The sequence below is a fragment of the Bos grunniens genome, chromosome 8 (assembly GCF_055505025.1).
Source record: "Bos grunniens cultivar Pamir isolate PY7600 chromosome 8, Bosgru_T2T1.0, whole genome shotgun sequence".
NCBI classification, from domain to species: domain Eukaryota; kingdom Metazoa; phylum Chordata; class Mammalia; order Artiodactyla; family Bovidae; genus Bos; species Bos grunniens.
This window is the reverse complement of record NC_141172.1, coordinates 57,981,902-57,997,189: the sequence shown is the minus strand read 5'-3', so window position 1 is coordinate 57,997,189 and position 15,288 is coordinate 57,981,902. Positions and strand designations below refer to the sequence as shown.

At 38.9% G+C, this 15,288-nt stretch overlaps 1 protein-coding gene across 3 annotated transcripts in view; it reads right to left on the bottom strand.

Annotated features, from left to right (window-relative positions):
- The window catches only part of UNC13B (unc-13 homolog B), a 225,191-nt gene that overhangs the window by 198,565 nt on the left and 11,338 nt on the right, over positions 1-15,288 (bottom strand). Inside the window, exon 1 of one of the 3 annotated variants that reach the window (XM_086415674.1) lies at positions 13,044-14,125. The exons of the other annotated variants lie outside the window; for them this stretch is intronic. Coding sequence (XP_086271800.1) covers positions 13,044-13,065 — 22 coding nt within the window. The 5' untranslated portion in view covers positions 13,066-14,125. Of the gene's footprint in view, positions 1-13,043; positions 14,126-15,288 lie in introns of those variants that run through there. 3 annotated transcript variants of the gene reach the window in all.

The following is a 15,288-nucleotide window of genomic DNA, read 5'->3' as shown; positions in this document are numbered from 1 at the left end:
ATTTTGGCATTTAATATTACTGCTAAAAGTCTAGAAAATTTATTATCTTAGCGATTTTAAAAAAAGAAAATTGAATGAGGTATGAAACTTCTAATCCAATTCTGAGAATATAGAGAAATACTATGTTGTTAAAAAAAAAAAAAACAACAACAAAACCAAGAAATTAACAAGTGATACAGTATTATTAACTAAAGTACAGATTTTGTTCAAATTTCACAAAATTTTATGCTAGTGTCTATTACTTGTTTTCGTACCTTATTTAAGTCTCCACATTGTATTTGACTGCATTGAGCAGCTGCAACAAATTCTGGTAAATTCTGTTTTCATTTTTGTTCTATTACAAATATTTTCTAATTTTCCTTGTTATGGCTTCTTAGATATACCCCTCATGTAAAAGTGGACATTTAATTTCCAAATCTGTGGGATTTTGTTTAAAGTATCTTTAATATTAATTTCTCATTATGATATTAACTTCTCATTTAAATGCTTTCTTCTCTGCAGTCACTCCTGTGGTTTTTTTTCAGTCTAATTTTACTTAGGCTTTCAATGGCTAAGTTGAAGATATCTCTTGGTAAATGTCACATTGCACTTAAAAATATGTGGATTATTTTCAATTATCTTTTGATATTGATTCTACTGTAATTCCACAGTGACAAGAGAACAGACTCTGTATGATTTCAATATGTTTAGACCATGACATTTTTGCACCTTGTTTTATGTCCCTGGATATGTTCCAGTGTCTCCTAGTTTATAGTCTGTGGGAACTTGAATAGAATTTGTATCCTACTGTTGTGTGAAAATTCTATAAATTTTAATTATGTTGAATTGATTCACAGTGCTTTTCAGGTCTACTATATCCTACTTCTCTAGATAATCACGATGGTGTTGACCACTGACCTAGAGCCAGACATCCTGGAATGTGAAGTCAAGTGGGCCTTGGAAAGCATCACTACGAACAAAGCTAGTTGGAGGTGATGGAATTCCAGTTGAGCTATTCCAAATCCTGAAAGATGATGCTGTGAAAGTGCTGCACTCAATATGCCAGCAAATTTGGAAAACTCAGCAGTGGCCACAGGACTGGAAAAGGTCAGTTTTCATTCCAATCCCAAAGAAAGGCAATGCCAAAGAATGCTCAAACTACCGCACAATTGCACTCATCTCACACGCTAGTAAAGTAATGCTCAAAATTCTCCAAGCCAGGCTTCAGCAATATGTGAACCGTGAACTTCCTGATGTTCAAGCTGGTTTTAGAAAAGGCAGAGGAACCAGAGATCAAATTGCCAACATCCACTGGATCATCGAAAAAGCAAGAGAGTTCCAGAAAAACATCTATTTCTGCTTTATTGACTATGCCAAAGCCTTTGACTGTGTGGATCACAATAAACTGTGGAAAATTCTGAAAGAGATGGAAATACCAGACCACCTGATCTGCCTCTTGAGAAATTTGTATGCAGGTCAGGAAGCCACAGTTAGAACTGGACATGGAACAACAGACTGGTTCCAAATAGGAAAAGGAGTTCGTCAAGGCTGTATACTGTCACCCTGCTTATTTAACTTCTATGCAGAGTACATCATGAGAAACGCTGGACTGGAAGAAACACAAGCTGGAATCAAGATTGCCGGGAGAAATATCAATAACCTCAGAGATGCAGATGACACCACCCTTATGGCAGAAAGTGAAGAGGAACTCAAAAGCCTCTTGATGAAAGTGAAAGTGGAGAGTGAAAAAGTTGGCTTAAAGCTCAACATTCAGAAAACGAAGATCATGGCATCTGGTCCCATCACTTCATGGGAAATAGATGGGGACACAGTGGAAGCAGTGTCAGACTTTATTTTTCTGGGCTCCAAAATCACTACAGATGGTGACTGCAGCCATGAAATTAAAAGACGCTTACTCCTTGGAAGGAAAGTTATGACCAACCTAGATAGCATATTCAAAAGCAGAGACATTACTTTGCCAACAAAGGTCTGTCTAGTCAGGGCTATGGTTTTTCCAGTGGTCATACATGGATGTGAGAGTTGGACTGTGAAGAAGGCTGAGCACCGAAGAATTGATGCTTTGGAACTGTGGTGTTGGAGAAGACTCTTGAGAGTCCCTTGGACTGCAAGGAGATCCAACCAGTCCATTCTGAAGGAGATCAGCCCTGGGATTTCTTTGGAAGGAATAATGCTGAAGCTGAAACTCTAGTACTTTGGCCACCTCATGCGAAGAGTTGACTCATTGGAAAAGACTCTGATGCTGGGAGGGATTGGGGGCAGGAGGAGAAGGGGACGACAGAGGATGAGATGGCTGGATGGCATCACTGACTCTGTGGACGTGAGTCTGGGTAAACTCCGGGAGTTGGTGATGGACAGGGAGGCCTGGTGTGCTACGATTCATGGGGTTGCAAAGAGTTGGACACGACTGAGAGACTGTTCTGATCTGATATCAAAGTCTTGAGTGAATATAAATTTGAAATTTAGCATTCTATTATAGTAAGTCAAACAAGTGGAATCAAGATGTCATAAATTTTTTTAGCTAGGCAAAAATTCATAAATTTTCTAAAATATATTATACATACTATATATATGTATACATAAGCTTTTCTACAATGCTTGTTAAAGGCTTGAGAAAGTACAACAACAAAAAAAGAGAGGCAGAGAAATTGGAAAACATAAACTAAATGATGTGGGGAGCACTAAATATGAAATAAAAAAATGAAACAAACTAGATAAAAGATTATCATATAGTCCAGTTGTTTTTAAACATGGGTGCTCATTAGAAATACATCTGGAGCTTTGGAGAGGAAGAGCAATACCTGGGGATTTGCATTTTTCAAAAAATTACACAATAATTCTATTATGCATCTGGATTTTAAAAACTGCTTTTCTATTAAATGGTAGTCTTAGTAATATAGAATTCTATGATTTTCTGTTGACCAATCATGATGTAATGGTATTAAATAAATAATTGCTATGAAATTATTAAATTTAAAATATTTATTAAAAAGTAATTATTTATTAAATAAACAGTATTAAAAACATAATCACAATAGTAAAAGATGCTTATGTTTTCACAATCAATAGCCAGAGAAAAAATAGAAGACAATTATAGTTGCAAACCATAATGGAAACATGATTAACCTAACAATATAAAATAATTACATACAATTTGAGGGGTCAAGCAGAGTGATGTGATAAGTGGAAGTGCATACATGCACATGTTCTCAATCTGCCCAGGCAGTCTATGTCTTTTGGTTGGTGCATTTAATCCATTTACAGTTAAGGTAATTATCAATATGTATGATCCTATTACTATTTTCTTAATTGTTTTTGGTTTATTTTTGCGTAGGTTTTTCCCCTCTCTTGTGTCTCCTGCCTAAAAAAGTTCCTTTAAAATTTGTTGTAAAGCTGGTTTGGTGGTGCTGAACTCTCTCAGCTTTTGCTTGTCTGGAAAGCTTTTGATTTCTCCATCAAATCTGAATGAGAGTCTTGCTGGGTAGACTATTCTTTGCTGTAGGTTATTCCCTTTCATCACTTTAAATATATCATGCCATTCCCTTCTGGCTTGTAGTTTCTGTTGACAAATCAGCTGATAACCTTATAGTAGTTCCCTTGGGTGTTATTTGTCGTTTTTCCCTTGTTGCTTTTAATATTTTATCTTTAATTTTTGTCATTTTGATTACTATGTGTATCAGTGTTCCTCCTTGGGTTTATCCTGCCTGGGGCTCCGTGCTTCCTGGACTTGGTTGACTATTTCCCTTCCCATGTTAGGTATACATACATGTTCGTTGCTCAGTCATGTCCAACTCATTGCAACCCCATGAACTGTAGTCTGCCAAGCTCCTCTGTCCATGGAATTCTCCAGGCAAGAATACTGGAGTGGGTGGCCATTTCCTTCTCCAGGGGATCTTCCCAACCCAGGGATCGAACCCAGGTCTCTGCATTGCAGGCAGATTCTTTGCCATGTTTTCATGGTAAGTTTTCAGCTATTATTTCTTCAAATATTTTCTTGGATCCTCTCTCTCTCTCTTCCTTCTGGGACTCCTATAATGTGAATGCAGGTGCATTTAATGTTGTCCCAGAGGTCTCTTAGGTTGTCTTCATTTTTTTTTTCATTCTTTTTTTATATAGTCTGCTATGCAGCAGTTATTTCCACCATTCTGTCCTCCAGGTGACTTATCTGTTCTTCTGCATCAGTTATTCTGCTATTGATTCCTTCTAATGTATTGTTCATCTCTGTTTGTTTGTTCTTTAATCCTTCTAGGTCTTTGGTAAACATTTATTGCATCTTCTCAATCTTTGCCTTCATTCTTTATCCAAGATTCTGAATCATCTTCACTAGCATTATGAATTTTTTTGGAAGGTTGCCTATCTCCACTTCATTTGGTTGTTTCCCTGGGGTTTTATCTTGTCCCTTCATCTGGAACAAAAACCCTCTACTTTTTCATCCTGGTTAACTTTCTGTGGTGTGATTTTTGGTTCTAGCCATTGTGGGACTGTGGTTCTTCTTGCTTCTTATTTCTTCCCTCTGATGGAGAAGGCTAAGAGGCTTGTATAAGCTTCCTGATGGGAGAGACTGGTGGTGGAAAAACTGGGTCTTGCTCTGGTGGGCAGGGCTATGCTCAGTAAAACTTTAATCTGCTGATGGATGGGGAAGTTCCTGAAATCATATTCTTTACTTGTGTATCTACCTTTAATAGGAGCTTCATAAATAGTTTGAATAGATGTATAAACTTTAAAGATGTAGAAATTAAGGTTAAGTAACATGTAAGGACATACAACATATAAGTGGTGGAGCTGATATATTCACTAACTCAGATCAGATCAGTCACTCAGTCGTGTCCGACTCTTTGCGACCCCATGAATTGCAGTACACCAGGCCTCCCTGTCTATCACCAACTCCTGGAGTTCACTCAGACTCACGTCCATTGAGTCAGTGATGCCATCCAGCCATCTCATCCTCTGTTGTTCCCTTCTCCTCCTGCCCCCAATCCCTCCCAGCATCAGAGTCTTTTCCAATGAGTCAGCTCTTCACATGAGGTGGCCAAAGTACTGGAGTTTCAGCTTTAGCATCATTCCTTCCAAAGAAATCCCAGGGCTGATCTCCTTCAGAATGGACTGGTTGGATCTCCTTGCAGTCCAAGGGACTCTCAAGAGTCTTCTCCAACACCACAGTTCCAAAGCATCAATTCTTCGGTGCTCAGCCTTCTTCACAGTCCAACTCTCACATCCATATATGACCACTGGAAAAACCATAGCCCTGACTAGACGGACCTTTGTTGGCAAAGTAATGTCTCTGCTTTTGAATATGCTATCTAGGTTGGTCATAACTTTCCTTCCAAGGAGTAAACGTCTTTTAATTTCATGGCTACAGTCACCATCTGTAGTGATTTTGGAGCCCAGAAAAATTAAGTCTGACTCAGATCTGCCTAAAACCCAAACTTTTCATATCTACCCCATATCACACTAGTAAAGCATAGTAAGAGTAAAAGTAAGAAAGATAGACTGGAGAGCATCATCAGATAGTCAGATGATGAAGTTTAAAATTATAAAAGCAGAGCACCATTCCAAGGAGTGATATACTGTAGGATGTGATCGTGGGTGTGGATGGCTGAAATGAGGTAGACAGAGATTTATATCTGTATCATTCACCACCCTCTCCTTGGGAAGCAGATTTTCTGTATCCATTTGCGGATAAAGGCTCTACAAATTCGGCTCATAACTAACAGAAACATCAGTGAGCTAGCCCTTTGAATCATCTCTGTCCCACTCTGAATCACACATAAAAGCAATTACCTCCCCACTGTCCAGTCCCTTAGTTGCTAGGAGAATCTTCCTCATTCACAGCCCTCTAGCCTCTTCTCAATATCACTCATAGTAAAACACTATGAAAATTATTAAGGCAAACAGCTGCAAGAGAAAATTAATAGCTTAACACAGTCCACAGGCCTATCTGTTCTCCAGTCCCAAAAAAGTACTAAGAACTAAATGCATAGAAAGAAGTAATAGAAAGAAAAAAAGATTTTTCTTTTGGGAAATATGTGCTTTCTAGTACTTAATAATTTATTTTTCCTATTTTATATAATTGCTTAGGAGGAAACAATTTGTATACATACACCCTAGCACGAAATTTCTCTTGTCATATTTTGACCACATATTTTATCACTATGAGGTTCACTGGCACACACAAAAAAAGAAGCCCTGATGACTTTTTCCTTTGATGTCAGGGCCTCTCTCAAATAGTTGCTTTTGGAGATTACACCTGAGAATTCATTTTTACTGAAGAAGACAAATAGAAGAATGAGACAATTTCCTTTATAAGGCTGAACACAAAATTCTACCAATGCCTACATTTTTCTTTTCTTTCTCAGTAATCACAGAAAGATCACAACAAAGCAGGAAATACAAAGCTGGTTGCCTGATTTTCCTCATCAGGAGCAGCTACACCTAAGTATTCTATACAACAGTAAATAAGCTATGGATCTCACCACCCTTCTCTAACAGTTCAAATCTTATCAAAATATGTGGTCCCCCAACAGTGACCAATTAGTTGCTGTTATTTTCAGTATGACGAAGTCATAGATATAAACATAGCTGATGTACTTCAACGTTGTGGGTTTTATCGTTATTGATGTTGCAAATTCCCCATCTCTGGCCATTAGGAGCTTCTCACTGTTAATATTTTGATATGTATCTTTTCAGCCTTTTCCCCCCAACAGTTACCTACCGTTTGACCTTTCTCCTCATCCCCTTTTTCATTTTTCATTGAGCTCCATGTTCACATGCATTTTCTCATGTCAGTAATTTCTTTTAAAACTTTTCGTCTAAAAATAATTTCAGACTTACAAAAAAGTTGCAAAAATAAAAATAGGTAACTTCTGTCTTTAGAAAAATGATATTCCTTTTTAAAAGTATGTAATGCCCCTAAGTTCAGGGCTAAGCTATTATCTTTGTTCAGCATGATAAACAAGAATTCAATATTTCTTTCAAAAAATGAAAGCCACAGATTTCAGTCTTAAATGTGAGGCATCAATTTGAGCATAATGGTCAGGTCATTAAAAAAAAAAAAAACAACACACAAAACATTACCAAGCCTATAGGATTAACATGCAATAAGTATGTATTAATTCCTATGAAGAGGTTTGATAACCTGGCCAAATTCCTTTTTTTTTTATGTTTTGATGAATATCAGAAATACAGTTACTAGGAAGGTAAATTGGTAGATCTTAGAAGACTGTTTTACATTATCAACTACAGTTGAACATAACCAGTGTTTTGATCCCACATATATATACACACACCCATCAGAAATACATACGAAGGTAGACCAAAAGACACAAAATACAAAAACATTTGGAGTGGCATTATAAAATCACAGTCCAAGATGGAAAAAAAAATGTCCAGCAAAGGTAAATAAACTGTGGCATATTCATACACTGAGCTACTATACAGCAATACAAATAAACTACTGCAAAATGCATCAAGTGGAAGCATCTGACAAGCGTAAGATTAAGCAGAAGCATCCCCCCCTAAAATATTGTATAATTCCATTTATAAGAAGTCCAATATGTCAATAATATATCAATTCTTAAAAGCTCAAAAACAGGCAAACTATATTATATTTTGCTGTGAGCCTAAAACTGCTCTTAAAAAATAAAGTTTATTTTAAAAATAAATAAATGAAGTTTAATAATTAAAAAAAAAACTATTCTGTAGCATTGGAATAGTATAACATTATCTTTGGGGAAAATGGGAGGAAGTACTGACTGAAAGGAAGAGTACGTGGGCTTCTGGGGTGTTAGGAGTATTCTATATCTTGAACAAGGTGGTGATCATTTGAGTGTGTTCACTTTGTGATAATTCAGTGAGTCATACACTTAAAGACTTGTTTACTTTAATATACATATAAATCAAAAAATTTTTAATATATAAATATTGACTCTTTTCTGAACTTTATTAAAGACAGTCCACTATAATGTATGTATAAAATATCCCAACTTAAAGAATAGTGCTTTATTTAAAAGTTAGAAAAAATAGTGCAGTATTTCCCTACTCTAGCAGGAACTTAACTTATTCTACTTATCCCAACTCAGACTTAATAATCCTAATGGATTCTGAGTTTATCTAATAAAGGAGATATTAACATTTTAAGACCTATGTAGATTGCTTGGACTCTTATCTATGTATATGTATCATAAACAGGCATAGAGAAGGTACTCTACAAATATTTACCAATGATACACATCCCAAACTTTAAACAAAGTCACATAGCAAAGTCTGAAATACCTTGCACTGGTAAAACAGGATCAACACTCAGCCTGCTGGCCTAAAGAGTGCAACTTCTAGAAACCTAACCTCTAAAAACTAAAAAAATTACAGAATGTACTGATTATAAGGAAGAACACAATTGTGATAACTCTCTTTGGCAGAGGAAATTGGTCCTTTTCCCCTTCCCTGCTGCCTGGCTCAAATAAGGCATAATCAACTTCCTGATGCCACAGCTAAGCAAAAAGGAACCCAGCAGCAACTCTGCTCATGAGGGCAGAAACTACTTAAACTACCTGATGCGATGAAAACCCAGCAGCAAGGAGTTAGCTGAGGCAGATGACAATGTTGCAGAAATAAGATGAGAAGAAACCCTTGATCAACCTGTTCTTATTCCTGAAAACTCTAAAATCATTATTATTCCTACTTTTCAGAGTGATAATAAAGCAAAATATATCACTGGAGTCTTTCCAGGCTAGAATTAACCCACAATCAACAGGTGTCCTGAGTGTCCATCAGAGTCTACCTTCTAAGAGTTTCCCAGTAGTATCTGTTCAGTTAGTTAGATGACTATATGTGCTTATAAAATATAAGTTTTTCTAAGGGCAAATCACAACATACATCGATTTGATATAGTTCTCATTACTAGAGATATTGATTTGTTCTGTCTTAAAAACACAAGTAATAAATATTCAGCATCCCTGGTGGCTCAGACAGTAAAGAATCTGCCTGCAGTGCAGGAGACTCAGGTTCGATCCCTGGGTTGGGAACATACCCTGGAGAAGGTAATGACAACCCACTCCAGTATTCTTGCCTGGAGAATTCCATGGACAAAGGAGCCTGGTGGGCTTCAGACCATAGGGTCCCAAAGAGTTGGGACACAACTGAGCAACTAACACATAGAAAATAAATTTTTAAATAATCAAAGAAGATAAACAAGTACATGAAAATCACAGGTCAAACTTAAGAGAGCTGAGGTCTTCAGGATTTTGGTAAACATAAAGTTTTACCCACTGGTAAAGGATCTGCTTCTCACAGAGGACTGCTGATATGAGAGATCCCTCCAGGTGAGTGTAATTATTATGCCAAGAAAACAGCAATGAGCAAATCACACAGAAAAGACAGATGGAAAGCTGACTGGTGATCTCCAAACATAACAAAACTATCTATAGCAATGTTCATTGTGGCATTGTTTATTACAGCAAAATTATAAATTATATTGTTTATAAAGGCAAAATTTATAATAGTAAAAAAAAATTCTGATTGTTCATCAATATGAAACTGGTTAAATTACATATGCTCATAAAATGAAACAGTACTCCACAGCCATTAAAAGGAACAATTTAAACTCACGAAAGCTGATAGGAAAATAAATCATTAAGCTTTTTAAAAAGTTAAATATACCTCTAATTGTAGAATCTATATACTTAAATGTAATGAAAATTTCCAAGACGGACAAGAAAGAGTACACAGTAGTTACCTCTGGGGAGTAAGAATAGGGAATAAAGACAGGAGAACTTTGTCCTTTCACGTCACATCCTAAAACTGAATTTCTTATCATACATATATATCACCTCTATAATAAAGACAAAACAATGAAAGCAAAGAACAAAAAACTTAACGATGCTGAGCAGGTGATAGGACCATGATGATTTTTATTTTCCTTTTTACACTTTTCTGTATTTTCTCAATTTTCTGTGATTAACAGTATGTTAGACCATGGGGTCGCTAAGAGTTGGACACAATTGAGCGACTTCACTTTCACTTTTCACTTTCTTGCACTGGAGAAGAAAATGGCAACCCACTCCGGTGTTTTTGCCTGGAGAATCCCAGGAACGGGGGAGCCTGGTGGGTTGCCATCTATGGGGTGGCACAGAGTCGGACACGACTGAAGTGACTTAGCAGCAGCAGCAGCATATATTGCTTCTTATACCCCCAAAACTTTTTTGTTTTAGATTTTTTAACAAGTGTGGTCACTTTTAGTTCAAATTAGGGAGAAAAATCCAGAGCTCAGTTATAAGCACTATAGCAATTACAAAGAAATATGGAAAGACTCAGTTCTCAAAGTGCTTATTTATTTGGAGAAAACAGTCATGAACACCAAGACATCAAAAGTTAAAGAAAATCCTTGATTTAGTTTACTGGAGTTGCTTAGGTGGTACTGGCTCCTACGGAAGCAAAAGATACCAGTATTGTGAGGAAAGCTGTGCCAGATACTTGAAGAAAGTCTAAGTGAATTATATAAAAGAATTTTTTTTTCAAAATTCAAGTCTAATATCCCACTCAATGTTGAAATTCCTTTTACCACTCATTCAATCTCTGCTTAAGTATCCTATGTCAAAAAACTCTCATAAATAGTCCATTCCATTTGTTAACAACTCTGTTTAAGTTCTTTCTTATGTTAAAAGCTAAAATGTCTATCATTTTCAACACTGGCTGACTTGTCCTAGTTCTGTCTGAGCAACAGTTTAGACAATTTTCATTTACTATTATGATCCTTCTGCAAGAAGGATCAAATTCCTCAAATGGTTTCTACACCCTTCGATATTCTAATTATTCCCCTTTGAACAAACTAGTTTCTCAGTTTGCCTCTTAGAATCAACTACCCTAATTGAACACAGAATTCCAGAACTGATCTGACCAGTGCTTTTATCTCCTTAGTCTGGGTCACCATGAACACAGAGCAAGACTAGTTGCTAGGCGGTATACAATTCATCGCCAAATCAGCGGCACTGTTCAGATCCTGAGTAATTTATGTTTTAAGGAATTTAACGCATTAAAAGAGAAAGATCACTGTGGACTGAGGAACTGAGGACATTTTCAACAACAAAAGTAGACTATAAGCTGGGAAAGGAAGAATACATTTTCGATAAGCAGAAAACACAGAACACTGCCATGGTGCGAATGAACAAAGCTAGTGCTAGAGCAAAGTATCTGCATAAGGACAGGCAAGAACATAGGGCCAAAAGGAGGGCTAGAGTCATACTACTGAGAGCCCCTAACCTGCAGGGGATAAGGCATGATTAAAGGGTTAAACCAAAAAATTGATTTCTTGATTGAGATATTTGGAATGACTAAATCAATATCAGTTTGTCAAATTCAACATCAGATTAAATACTGTTTGAATTTTTTTTTCTAAATTGAGGTATGGTTAATTCACAGTGTTGTATTAGTTACATGTATACAGCAAAGTGATTCAGTTTTAACGTATATTGTGCATTATTTTTCAGGTTCTTTTCGATTATAGAGAGAAAGAGCATAGTTAGCTAAACAGAATTCCTTGAAAATGAAAGCCACCTGATATTAGAACAAATTGAAAGCAACAGCTCCTTCTCTGAAGCATCAATTCAATTAAAGAGGAATTTCTGGTTTAATAGTGCTCCTGGCTGAAGAATCTTTCATAAGGGATAGTTCTGTAATACAGTGTGGCAGTAGAGAATTAAAACTGTCCAAGGGACACTGCAAACCCCAACCTCTCCCAAATCCTGCTACTCAACAGCAGGGATCTAAAGGAATAAATAGATTCCCAGCTGCTGAGAGAAAATGTCTTACTAAAAGCAAAGCAAAATTCTCATTAATGAAAAATCAACCATGAAAGAAGAAAATTTCTGTGTGTCTCATAATCCCTGGAAATAATCAAATCCATTTTGGGTTAATACAGATTTAACAAAACAGTGGGAGAGAACAGAGGAAAGCAGTTTCATTTGCCAAAAGCTGGAGGAAACACTTAACAGAGATCACAACCAACAATGCTTCTAATCCACAGAATCAAAAGAAACATGAACTCGATCCAATGAAAGGTGCTGGGAAAAGGTTCTCATAGATAAATTCCCTCACTCACAACCGAGCCACCTTATCCCACCTTGTTCAACACGGATATGATAGGCTGTAACTTGAATTTCCCAAGATCAAATTCAATACGTAATCCAAACCCTGCTTTTTCTGATCTGGTAATCTCTAAAATCACAGTCCCTGCACTCATTCAAAACCAGCCCTGAGCTTCTACTATATCAGGCACCTAGAACACAAAAACCATTAACAGCCTCTACCCTCATGAAGCTTAGTCGACACACCTTGCCTCCTCATAAACCCCAAAGCTCTTGAATTAAAATATCTTCTCAGGTGGGTCAAGCGTCCTCAGTGGAAAAGCAATAAAGGACTTCACCTTTAGTTAGTGTGAGAGAAGTAAATATAAGTAAGTAAATCATACTTCTTATGCTCTGCTCTGAAAGAAGAGAAGCCGACACAACCTTTTCAAGTCGAATGAGCATACAGTTAGCCTGGACTACACAGGAGGAGCAGGGGACAAAGACAAGCAACAGGGGGGTGGAACGCCAATAAATACATTGGAAGAAGGGATACGACAGCTGTACTCCTTCAAAGCACGATTAGAAAGAACCTGCTACTAAGCCGACTGAGGTTTTACGGTGCGGCGAGAAGGAAAAGAATAGAGGCTGCCCGCTCTGAACTGACGCCCGCTATCTGTGGTCCCTAGCTCGTCCACTCTCACTAGAGGACAGCTCTGGATGTTATTTAATAGGATCTGGGCCTGCCAGCCAACAACACTGTCACATGGCCACCGGAACGGAGAGGTAACAGTCCCTCACAGGAGCGTGAAGAAAAACAAGAGAGAGTGGAAAGAACTCTTCAAGATGTTCATAAAGGAGTTAACATAATGGTTTCCCGAGACACGGGCGGGGCGTGAAGTTTGAAAAAGGTGGTAACCCGACGCCCACTGGAAGCTCGTGGAGATCCCTGAGCGACCTCGGTCCCTCCACCTCAGTCCGCGCACTCACCGCGCACGCAGAGCAGCGACATGGCCGAGCCGCCGGCGATCCGCCGCGCCCCCGCCCCGCCGCCGCTCCCTCTCTCCTCTTAGCAGGTGCCGCGGCAGTTCCCGCTATCGACCCCACGGGTCTCCCCGCTCCTCATGGTCCCCGTAGCAGGCAGCGTCCCGCCGCTCCGTCTGACCCGCTCCAATTTTCACCGTCTGAGCGGGCTCCCGATAGTGGGGACTACCGGCCGGCAGGCGGGGGACTGGGCGCGGCACCACGGCGCCATCGCTGGGAGGTAAGGGCGATCGGGACTCCCTCCCTCACTCCACCCGGGATCCGAGCGAGCGCCGGGAGAGAGCCAAGCCGTGGCGCCCCGCCTCCCAGCCAATCAACTCACGCCCAGTCCGCCGCCCCGCCCCCGAAGGGCACGTAGGAGGCGGGGTCCTTTTCCGCTTTCCTCAGTAAAAGAATGAAGGCTACTCGGCCCACTAACGAGGCTTAAGGCCGAGAGGGGCGGGCTTCCCCGGCACCTGTGTGAGGCGGGAATTGCAGCTTTGTGCCCCTTTCATGTGGGCGGGGCTTCTACGCAGGAACAGATTCTTTTCATTGAGAATTTCTGTCCGACTTCCTTAAAGAATCTATCCCTCTGTAATATTAACAAGAAAGTACCACACTGAAACTAATTTGCTGGTTAGTCGCTAAGTCGTGTCCGACTCTTTTGCGACCCCAAGGACTGTAGCTTACCAGGCTCCTCTGTCCGTGAGATTTCCTAGGTAAGAATACCGGAGTGGGTTGCCATTTCCTCTTCCAGGGAATCTTCTCCATCCAGGGATTGAACCCTCATCGCCTGTACTGGCAGGCGGATTCTCTACAATGCGTCACCTGGGAAGCTCCAATTCTTCATTAGCCCTGCTCAAGTTTCTGTGTTTGCAAGCCGTTGGCACAGTTGGATTCTGCCTGTCAGACCCAGAGAGGGTCTATATTAATCTAACAGGGTCTTTGCCCTCCAAAAGCAAACCTAGCTAGCTGTAAGTAGGAGCCTGGAGAAGGAAAGGGGAAGACTTGATTTATCCAGGGTTTGTCCAAATTTAGAGAAATATCCAAAGAAAGATTTTGAGCAAAGCAACTCCACAAGCCTAGTCAACAAAGATGCCTGACGGGCATTCTCTGGACTTCTGGACGTTGAAATATCTAGCTCTTTAGCCCAGCTGTCCTAACCTCAAGAGCAAGGGACTAAAAAGGTGTTGAACTTCTGGACTCTGGAACTAAGAATAGAGACCAAATAAAAACAAATAAAACAAAACACAAAACAAAACACACACAAAAAAACTCTTATGGAACCAGAGATTCTCCTAGGGGATGCAGAGGCCATCTAACAAAGGATGGAAAGTCACTCTGCACTTGGAAACAGTATAGAGTAGTGGGAAACAACCTAATAAAATCATGAAGAGCATGAAAATTTGAAGCCAATCATATTCACCTGGTATAGTACCTATTATCATGTAACAGATTACCCCAAAACTTAGTAGCTTAAAACTGCATTTATTATCTCACAGTTACTGTACAGCACAGAGAACAATATTATTACTATAATAATTACTGTACTATCAATATCCTATGATAAACCATAATGGAAAAGAATATTAAAAAAGAAGATATAGTATGTATAACTGACTCACTTTGCTGTACAAATCATTAACACAATGTAAATCAACTATATTTCAATTAAAATTTTTTTTATTTAAAAAAACAAAAATATTTTAGTGCTATCAATATATACACCAAGTTGACTTCAAAAGTCTACACAAGAGGAGCTCGTGGGGGGAGCCGGGTGGGGCCAGCGACCAGGGCTCCTCAGGGGCCACGTCGTCCACACGGAGGCCCCCAGCCACCCGGGGCAGCGTCCCGACTAAAAAATTAAAAAAAAAAAAAAAAAAAAAGTCTACACAAGCATATTTCCCATCAGCAAACTGGGAGTGATATACTGATATGTACTCTGTAACACTGAACAATAACATTTAAAAAATCTTTTATCAATTAAAAAAAATTCAATATTATCTCACAGTTTCTGTGGGTCAGAAATCTGGGTATGGCTTAATCAGATCCTCTGGTTCAAGGTTTCTTACAGACTGCAAGCAAAGTTCCAGCTGGACTGCAAAAGGATTCACTTCCAAGCTCACTCATAATTGTTGGCAGGTCTCAATTTCTCCTGAGCACTTGAACAGAGAGCCTCAGCTCCTTATTGGCATTGGCTGGTCTCAGTTCC